This window comes from Thunnus albacares, chromosome 1 (assembly GCF_914725855.1).
Source record: "Thunnus albacares chromosome 1, fThuAlb1.1, whole genome shotgun sequence".
In the NCBI taxonomy this organism is placed as follows: domain Eukaryota; kingdom Metazoa; phylum Chordata; class Actinopteri; order Scombriformes; family Scombridae; genus Thunnus; species Thunnus albacares.
The window spans coordinates 38939885-38949879 of NC_058106.1; the positions used below are offsets into that span (position 1 = coordinate 38939885).

Below are 9995 nucleotides of genomic sequence, written 5' to 3' on the forward strand. Positions count from 1 at the left end.
CATCCTGATAGTCTCCCCACTTGGATTCCAGCCAGCAATCTTTGTTGCATGTCATTCCCCCTCTCTTCCCCCTCATTTCCTGTCACACCCCCACGGCACCTCCCAATAAAGGCAAAACATTTGTCAAAGAGGACATATTCTGCAAATTTCAAGGTCTTTATTAATATTCTGGGGCTCTACTGGAATATCTTTTTATGATTGACAATTAAAAACTCCTTATTTATCTTATACTGGTCCTTTATGCAGCCCCTCAGTTCAGCCTTTGTCTGAAACAGACAGTTTTAACTCCTGTCTCTTTAAGGCCCGCCTCCTGATGAGCCCACTCTGTTCTGATTGGTCAGTGTCAGGAAGCTTCCTCCGGCTCCGTAGGCTACGTAAACAAACTGTAATAGCAGGATTTCACTTCTTTTTCTCCTTTACTTAAAATGCCAACTTCTCAAATCCATCCGTACATGTTGGAGCTGAATCAGATTTGAGAGTGAACAACGTGAACAACCTGTGGAACCCTTAGCAACCACCTTAGTAACAACAGCTACAGAACAGACAGCTGTTTGTGGGACATTATTTTTTTTTCCCACCCAGATTCTGCAAAGACTACTCTGACTCTGATTGAAGTTCATTGTTAAAATACTAATTAGTGCAGCTTTAAATATGTAACTCAGAGCTTGTTATTACTTATAACTTTACTGTAGTTAAATGCAGTGTGTTTGTCCATGTTAGAACTCCTTTTAGGGGGGTTGGCATTAGCAACGCCTCTCAGTGTTACCAGTTAAGTTACTGTAAGTTGTTCTTGTGCTTTCTGCACCAGTTGCATGTTAATGTTTTGTACAGTGTGTTCAGTCAATATGAACACAGTAACAGTTTGTGTTCTTTTTAGTGTTCCTCAGTCGATGTGTCAGCAGAGATGTCAAGTTTTATTCTGTTGTTTTGTTGTCTGGCATTCACCCTCTTAGACACAAAGTATTGTAAAAACTGTTGTTCTATACTGCTGCTGTTGCGACAAACAAAGTTAGCTGTAAAAGTAGTTTGATGGTTCCTGTGCTAACATGACCCAGCTCACCACAATCTGTTTCTCCAAACTGAACCCACTCTGGAGCTGGTTGGCAGTGTAGCCCAGGATACTGGGGTTATCTACACCAGTTAAAAGTGAACCATCTTTGTGACATTCTTAACTCTAGCCAACCCAAAGATAGATAGGTTACAGGATGACACACAGTCCAAACAACTGAAGTTAATAGCAGTGTATTAAATTATGTTTTTACAATATTTTAAGATCTTGCTATCAAAGCCTGATCAGCTCGAGTGTAGCTTCACAATATGCTCCTTCATCTCTGCAGAGCAGCATGAGGTGGCAGTCATTCCACTAACATGGAGAAGTATGAAGAGGTGACGAATATTGGGAAAGGTGGATTTGGAAAAGCCATCCTTGTCAAATCCAAAGAGGATGGACACCAATATGTCATCAAGGAGATATATGGCATATCTGGAGTAAGAACCCTTTGCATAATATTCCACAGTATCAGTGTTGATTTGAGCTCCTCTTTACTACGTTGCTCTTTCACATTATCTGTCCCTCTCACTTTGACAGATGTCACCTGAAGAGAGGCAGAAAGCTCAAAAAGAAGTTGAAGTCCTCGCCAAGATGAGTCATCCCAACATTGTCCAGTATAAAGAGTCTTTTGAAGGTATAAATGATCCAAGATCTTAGCTGTAACCTCAAAGAATCACAGAGGTCATCTACTGCAATAATATCCTGATACAGACACGTGTTTTCATGCATGTTCCTTATGCTGTATAAAAATCTTTTTAGTGAAGGGCCGTCTGTGTATTGTGATGGACTACTGTGAGGGAGGAGACCTCTTAGAGAAGATCAACTCTCAGAAAGGAGAACTTTTCTCAGAAGATCAAGTAAGCTACTAACTCTTCAAGACAATCATGAATGTTGAGGATAAACCTGATAATCTTTAGAGTGAAGCTGTTCAACATGTGGATAGAATTCATCATATAACACTCACTATTCCTCTTCACTGTATATGTCTTTAACATGTATTTAGACTCTTTTTAATGTTTTTATATTATCTGGTTGGCTTTTTCAGTCATTAGAATTACCATTGATGTCTATAGTGAAAGTTGATACTCTTAAGTGTATCTTTACGTTCCTCTGCCTTTCTTAGATCCTGGACTGGTTTGTGCAGATCTGTCTGGCACTAAAGCACATCCATGATAGAAAAACCCTCCACAGGGACATTAAACCACAGGTATTGCTTCATGCACCACATGATGTTTCCTCAGTGATGATGCATCTTTCATTTGTATTGTATAAACTCATGATAATGACATTACATGTCTTTTCATGATGTCTGCATAGAACATATTTTTGACAAAAGATGGGACTGTACAGCTCGGGGACTTTGGAGTTTCAAGGGTGCTGAACAGGTTTGAAAAATGTCATCTGAATGAATCTGTAGATCTCTATGAAGCCAAGATTAAGATGGTAATAGTAAAGCATGATACAGTCTGCTTTCTATTCTCTTCTCATTTCCAGCACTTTAGAACTGGCAACAACAGTCATAGGAACACTATATTACCTTTCACCAGAGATCTGCGAAAACAAACCATATGACAACAAAAGGTACTAACATGATGCTCTACGTTGTGTTTGTCTCATTTGTTGTGTAAATTATCATTTAATAGTAATCCAGCAGACAAGTTCTCTCCCCACTGAACTGACTGTGAGTCCTGCAGGATTAGGTGAAGGTTTCTGGGAGATGTGAAGGTATCATGTCTCCTCTTTACTGAGTGAACGAACCTGTTTGTTTATATCTACAACAGGAAGCTACTGTAGTATTGATTTCCTCCTAAACTATTTACAGTATGCATGTAACCTGATCTACTTTTGTGAAATGAGTGAAGTAAATTAAGCAGAATCTCAGGGACAACAATGGAAATAAGTCAGGACTTTATTGTTCAATAACTGATAAAGTCTGATATGTTTTGTTTTAAAATATATTGGAGTGTTGTCAATAAACTTGAACCTCAGTCTCAATGTTCAATTCATAGTTTTCTCAGCAATTAAGTCCTTTTTTCTCCAGATTGCAAGTGACTGTTATTGAATAAATGTAAATCTACCCTCAGAACTGATCCCAGTTTGTCTATTTGTTTGTTCTCTCCTCTGACTTTCTCTCCTCTGCAGTGATATTTGGTCCCTCGGCTGTGTCCTGTATGAAATGTGCACTCTTAAGCGTGCAGTAAGTATTCTGTGTGTGAGCTGTTTAGTAATTCGTGTAGATTTAATATATCGTACACATGTAATGATCTCTCACATACATTTAGATCTCTTCTCTGCTTAATAGTTGACAAACAAGAATGGATCATCTTTCCTGTCTTCATTTTTTCTACAGTGGTTATAACTGTGTACTAAATGTGTTTCCTCTCAGTTTGAGGCTGGCAGTATGAAGGACATACTTCTGAAGATCATCAATGACTCATACCCTCCTGTGTCTGATCACTACTCCCAAGAACTGCGTTCTCTCTCAGCACAGCTGTTGAAATACAACCCCACAGAGAGGCCCTCAGTCAGCAGCATACTGGAAGAACCTTTCCTCTCCTGTAGGATACAGAAGTTCCTCACACCACAGGTGGAGAGCACAGTTAGTTACCTTTGATACAACCTGAATCTATATAAAGCGGACTGTGTTCAGTTATAAAACATTTATTCTCTACTCAGTGTTTGCATTGTCACTTGTCACAGGTTTGTCAGACTCTTATGATGTCTGACAAAAAAGGAACACTTGTGTCTGAGCATGAAAGAAGAAAAAAGGAGAGGCAAGAATATAAAGGTATGTAAGCCTATAGGCTCCATTTTACAATACCTACGATGCTGCTTAAAGTTTGTGAACCCTTTAGAATTAGATCTATTTCTGCATAAATATGATTTAAAACGTGTTCAGATTTCCATTCAAGTCCTAAAACTAGATATAGAGACATCAGTTTAAAAAAATGAGACAAAAACCTTAGACTTGTTCATTTATTTATTGTTACATATTTGTGTCTGGCAAACGTATGTGAACCTCCAGGATTATCAATTCATTTTCAAGGAGAAATTAGAGACAGATGTTTCAATCTCTCGGTTTGAAACGTCTAGGAAACTAAAGGCCTCTCTTGTAGTGGCTACAGTCAATGTTCATGAGTCCTCTATCAGGAGAACATTGACCATCAGTGGTGTGCATGGCAGAGTTGAAAGGAAAAAAGCCACTTCTCTCCAAACAGAACATTGCTGCCATCTACAGTTCGCTCAAGACCACGTGGATAAGCCAGAAGGTGATTGGAACAATGTTCTGTGGATGGATGAGACCATACTCAAACATTTTGGCTTGAATGAGAAACATTATGTTTGGAGATGAGCAAACACTGCATTCCAGAATAATTACCTTATCCCATGTGTATAATAAGGTGGTGGTAGTATCATGGTTTGGGCTGCTTTACTGTTTCTGAACCAGGACAGCTTGCAACCATTGATGGAGCTGTGAGTTCTGAGCTGTACCAGCAAATTCTGCAGGAAAATGTCTGTGAACTGAAGCTCAACAGAAAGTGGGTCATGCAATAAGACAACGACACAAAACACACAGTCGTTCTACCAAAGAATGATTAGAGCAGAAGAAAGATAATGTTTTGGAACGGCCGAGTCAAAGTCCTGACCTTAATCCTATAGAAATGCTGTGGAAGGACCTGAAGCATGTAGTTCATGCAAAGAAGCCCACCAACATCCCTTAGTTGAGACTGTTTTGTAAGGAGGAATGAGCTAAAATTCCTCCAAGCTGATGTGCAGAGCTGATAAACAGTTACTGGAGACGTTTGGTTTGGTTTTTTGGAGTTTGGTTCAGAGTTCACATACTTTTGCCTCACACAAATATGTAAGATCGGATAATTTTCCTCAATCAATAAATGAAAAAGTTTTTGTTTTTTGTCTCATTTGTTTAATTGGATTCACTTTATCTAGTTTTAGGACTTGTGTAAATATCTGATCACGTTTTAAGTCATTTTTTTGCAGAAATAAAGAAAATTCTGAAGCGTTCACAAACTTTCAAGCAGCACTGTATATCTTGAGATAATCTGCACTAAACCACAGGAGAGCATCAGCCTCTTACATTAGCCTTAGCTGTGCTATTTTGTATTTCTGCCTTTGTAACAAAGAGTGTAATAATATTAATTACACACTCATAAGTTGCCGATGAATGAATGAAAGGCTTTTGAATAGCTGAAAAATAATTGGAATGAAATCAGTTGGATTGTTTTGGATTTCTTGGCGCTTCTCTGACTGGTGCACCTGCCACTAAGAGCGATACGAGAATATAAGCTCACTGTACATCTCTTGTGTCACTGTGACCTTACATGCCACAGTGTTGCTCTGACTGGCAGAGCTGACAGGGTCTCCATCGCTGTTTGTAGCCGAGCTCCAGCTTACACGCAAGCAGCTGATGGTCTCTGGAGATTTGCAGAACTCTTATCATTATTATTATTATTATTATCATTATTATCATTATTGTTATTATTATTGTCATTGTTGTTATTATTAAAATAAGATGTGATGAAGATATCTGTATGTTTACTGCACCCTAATATACATGGAAATTATAAAAGTCAATGATTTAAGTTAAACAATTTAATGGTAAAGGGTCTTCTTCAGTTTAAGCCTTCATCTATCATTATCATTTAAACGGGACCTGTTATGCTTTTCCTTATTTTCAGTCATATATATAATGTTACAATGTTGGATGTTCATATTAAAAGTAAGCCATCATTTCAAATAATGAGGTAAACATCATCATCACTGTGGCTGTTTCTGCTTGTACTATTCCTCCCTGCACTAAAAGGCTAACATTAATAACTTAAATCCATCCGTCCCCTTTCTAAGAGCACTATTAATATACATGATTGGAAAAAGGTCACAGGTTCCAGTAAACACAGCTCTCACTGTTGATGTGTATAAAAACAGTAACCTCCTGCATTTTAAAATTCAAATCAATGTTAAATAAATTTCTTAATTTCACTGCAGGTGCATCAACCACCTCTACTGCTGGTGCAGAATCTGGTTATGTAACCCAAGAAGCTCACAGTGCTGGTAAGTTATGTATTTTAGTCAAACCTATGGCGAGATACGTTTCCCACTTGTTGTAGTGGTCTGTAGTGGGCTTTAATGTCACAGTAAAATCACAGTTATCTTTCATAATGTGATGTATTTCTGAGGGAAACAGAATATATAGGCGGAGTACAGTTAGAGAGGGGATTTGTTGAAAACATTCAAATTTGATTGGATTGCTTTCAAGTGTTTGTGGTTTAGTAAATATGAGACCTTTATGAAGCTGTAGAGAGATTTAGAGCTGTAGAGACTGTTGGCCTCCACCCACACATTCATCACCTGTGTGGTCAGATCAGGAGGTGGACGATGAGGGAGAAATGAATAAATTAGACCTCAAACACATTCTTTGGAAATGTAAACAAATCATTTGCCAACTGATGTCCAAACATCTATTAAAAAAAAACATTTTTTTTAGTTGTGTGACTAGTCAAGCATCCTGCTCCTGGTTCCATACTGTAGCTCACTAGGCTTCATGGTAAAGGCGACTTGAGTGACTCGCTATGCTTTTGAGTAACAAATATAAAACCAGACAAACCTGCTTGTCATAAAAAACATCTAAAGCTAAAACATTGTTGTCTCCCTTTACATTCCAGTGTATGGACGGTGCTTTTCAACAACCAACCCAGTCTCACATCAAAATGTGTAATAGCAACATTGGTCCACAGTGCAAAATTGTTTCACAATAATGGCTCCGCCACCACAATCCAAATCCAAACACCACCATCTCTCTAAAGAAAAGGTGTTTTATAGCCTGTGATTGTAAAATGGAAAGTTGCTCATTTATTTTTTTGATTTCTAAATATATGTGGCTGAGGATATTTAATATGAAATCATCTTTCTTATAACATGGTCTTCCTCAATTATCCAACTGGATGTGAATGAAGCAGATGAGCGTTTTCTAAGTTAACATTCTCAGTGTTGTTGAAATGAGTGAGTGCAGCTCTGACAGCATGTTGTTGTGTTTGTGTGAAGGTGTCGGCTGCGAGGAGGGAAACACTCCCTCTAGAACCGCTCTGTGTGGGAAACATGACACCAAGACAAAAGCTCAAAGGTGAGATGAGGATCTTTAACTGTCCATGACCCAAATCATCCAACCATCATTATTTACACTCAAAGCTGTTTGTGTTGTGTTGACCATCCTCTCCTGTACCCAGCTGTGTGTCCATGAAGAGTGATGATTCTAAGGAATGGAATATATTATTTAAAGATGGACAATCTGACGGTGAGCTACACGTTTCTTCAGCATCAGTTCAGAGTGAAGCAGGTGGAGGTGAAGATGGTGTTGATATAGATGTTGATGCTGAGCTAAATTCAGACAAACACCCACTTGAATTTACAGTCCTTGATGGTCAATTTCAAATTCAGGTTTAATGAACAAAAAAGTTTTAATCAGATTGTGTTGTGACACTGCTTTATCGTCAATTTTACTCTAAATTGGGACCACAATTTACAAAATGAACATCATGCTGTATTGAAGAAGACTTGAAACTAGCGATTAAGACCATAAATTCATTAGGAAACAGTTTACTGAGGTAATAAATCAAGAGAGAAGTAGAGTTATTTTCTCATAGACTTCCATACAGCCGGACTTCTTTTTGCAGCCAGTGGAGTCGCCCCCTGATGGCCATTAAATAGATGTGCACACACCTACACACTACACGAATCCAAATACTTTATTAATACTAATTTAGCTTATAAATAATGTTCATGTCTTAGTGACACATATGCAATAATAACTCTTGATCCACTCAGACCCTTATTCTGCTCTTTCAGCTCTTTTCTCTTGATCATAATAGTGCACTTTTTTCCTGAAAACACACAAACCTGGCAATTCTGCAGTGATCTTACTATTAACATTATGTGGAATTTGAACAGCTAGATTGTTTGAGATCTGTAAAAATATTGGAAGGGACATGTTCCTACCGACATACCCAAATCTAGGCCCATGTCTTATATATAACTGATCAAAGATTTAATAATAAAAATATGTGTTGCGGACTTGTCTTGTAGATAATGTAGCCCTGTGGAGACAGACATATGCACTCAGTGTTTGATTACCTCAACATAATGAGCTCATTGTGGTACAACTTTTGCCAAAATGATGGTGGATTGAAAATTGCTAACTGTGGCTTGATTGTGCAATAATATAATGTGTCATGTTTGTGTCGGTCACAAACCTCTGTTCTTTCTCCTCTCCAGGGTATTCGGGCTAAAAGAGTCTCCAGGGTACCTGAGCACCAATTTAAAGGTTCCGGGAGATACCATGTAGTAATTAGTGTAGGGATGTTAGTGTACTTTAATCTACTGTTCAGGTTTTCTATGATTCTATTGTAATGTGTAGCATAAATCTAGATGAGGTAAACTATTTGACATGTGTGTAGTATAAAATGTATTTCATGTATTTGTTGTTTTTGTGTAGTTTTGATGTTAGGGGAGGGGCAGATTTCCCTATACTGTGGTAGGGGTCGAGGTCGTACCCAGTGGCAGACTATATAAGGCTGCCAGTTTCCATCAAGCGCTGCTGCTGTCAAGATCACATGCTGCCTGTCATCCACAGTATTTTATGGGGAGAATTATGACTGTTGTACTGTGTCTGTGGGTGAAATAAACACCTGGTTGGTCTGCAACCTAACCTCTGCCTCAAGCCTTTTGCTTTAGAGTCCAGCCGCTACATGGCCATCCTAACACAGTACCATGAGAAAGCAGAACACACGAGACAACAGCAGTGTTATATTTTTATTCATGTCCTTGTTATATCTTCTTGTACACACACGCACAAGTTTACCCAACTATGAGTACTTATGGACAAAGCCTGCTAATATATATACTGCTTACTAATGACAGCTGTCGTCAAGATCAGCAAATATACCATTCTTTACCTTTGTGAGGCTGAAAAACTGTAGTTTGTCCAAGTCTCAGGTTTTGAATCATGTTCTCAGTCGTGGCCAACAGAATCACAACATCTTCATTTGTCACAAGTGACAAACCAAAAGCAGTTGAGGAGGCTGCTACCTCAGCACTGCGTGGAGTATGATGGCACTACAACAGCAGAAAGGAAAAAAATCCTACAAAACCTTACTTGTGTATTATATTTTCCTATATATGTGCTAGCATACTGAACAATGGACTCCATGTTCTGAACTGAGATAGCACCAGTATGTCCATAACTGAGTATTTCATCAGATAGGACAAGAGCATGAACATGAAAAATAAAAATCCATAAAATCTAAAACCTGGTCATTTCCTGTTCTACACAAAGTGATCCCTGTTCCTGCTTTCTTTCTTGCTCTTGCTGTCCCTGCCAGAGGTTGATGCGATTGCTTATTCAAAGTTTGTTAATATTAAACGTGTCATGTGTCCAGATTGCACCAAAAGTGCGTCTATCTCCAAAGTAACTGTTGATTGTTTGATGGTTGTTTATTTGTGATTTAGAACTTAACCACCGTCACGGGCTTTTTCGCTCTCAGTGAAAACTTTCCACTGCTGTCTCTCTGTTGCTCGTTCACCCTCTCTTTTCTTTTTCTCATCTTTTTAAAAATGAGTCGGGAGACCTGCAACAAAGCTGAACTTTTGATGTTATCAGATGAAGAGAGATGTCCTCTCCTCCTCTCCCTCATGGCAGGATTGTAGAGCTCTGATCAGTCAGGCCACTAGTCAGCTGCAGGGACACTATGGTTCAAATTTGATCTTTGTCTTATCCACAAACAATTTATTTGTCCCGTTTTGCACATATCACAGAGAAACGACAGACGGCCTTAATGCCATCTCAATACTTTTTATTTCCTTGTTGGAATAAAAGACACACATCACTTTATGATTCGATAAAGATTTATACTGTCTGTTAATATTTGACTTT

General features: G+C 38.5%; 2 protein-coding genes across 2 annotated transcripts in view; one reads left to right on the top strand and one right to left on the bottom strand.

Annotated features, from left to right (window-relative positions):
• Nucleotides 1-9995, bottom strand: part of LOC122986896 (NLR family CARD domain-containing protein 3-like) — a 1497050-nt gene that overhangs the window by 269480 nt on the left and 1217575 nt on the right. The window lies entirely within an intron of this gene.
• LOC122986633 (interferon-induced very large GTPase 1-like) overlaps nt 1-9995 on the top strand; it is a 79350-nt gene that overhangs the window by 1437 nt on the left and 67918 nt on the right. Inside the window, 6 exon segments of the mRNA XM_044357937.1 lie at nt 1338-1488; nt 1589-1685; nt 1811-1908; nt 2175-2258; nt 2369-2436; nt 2546-2632. Of these exon segments, the coding sequence (XP_044213872.1) occupies nt 1369-1488; nt 1589-1685; nt 1811-1908; nt 2175-2258; nt 2369-2436; nt 2546-2632 (554 nt within the window). The 5' untranslated portion in view covers nt 1338-1368.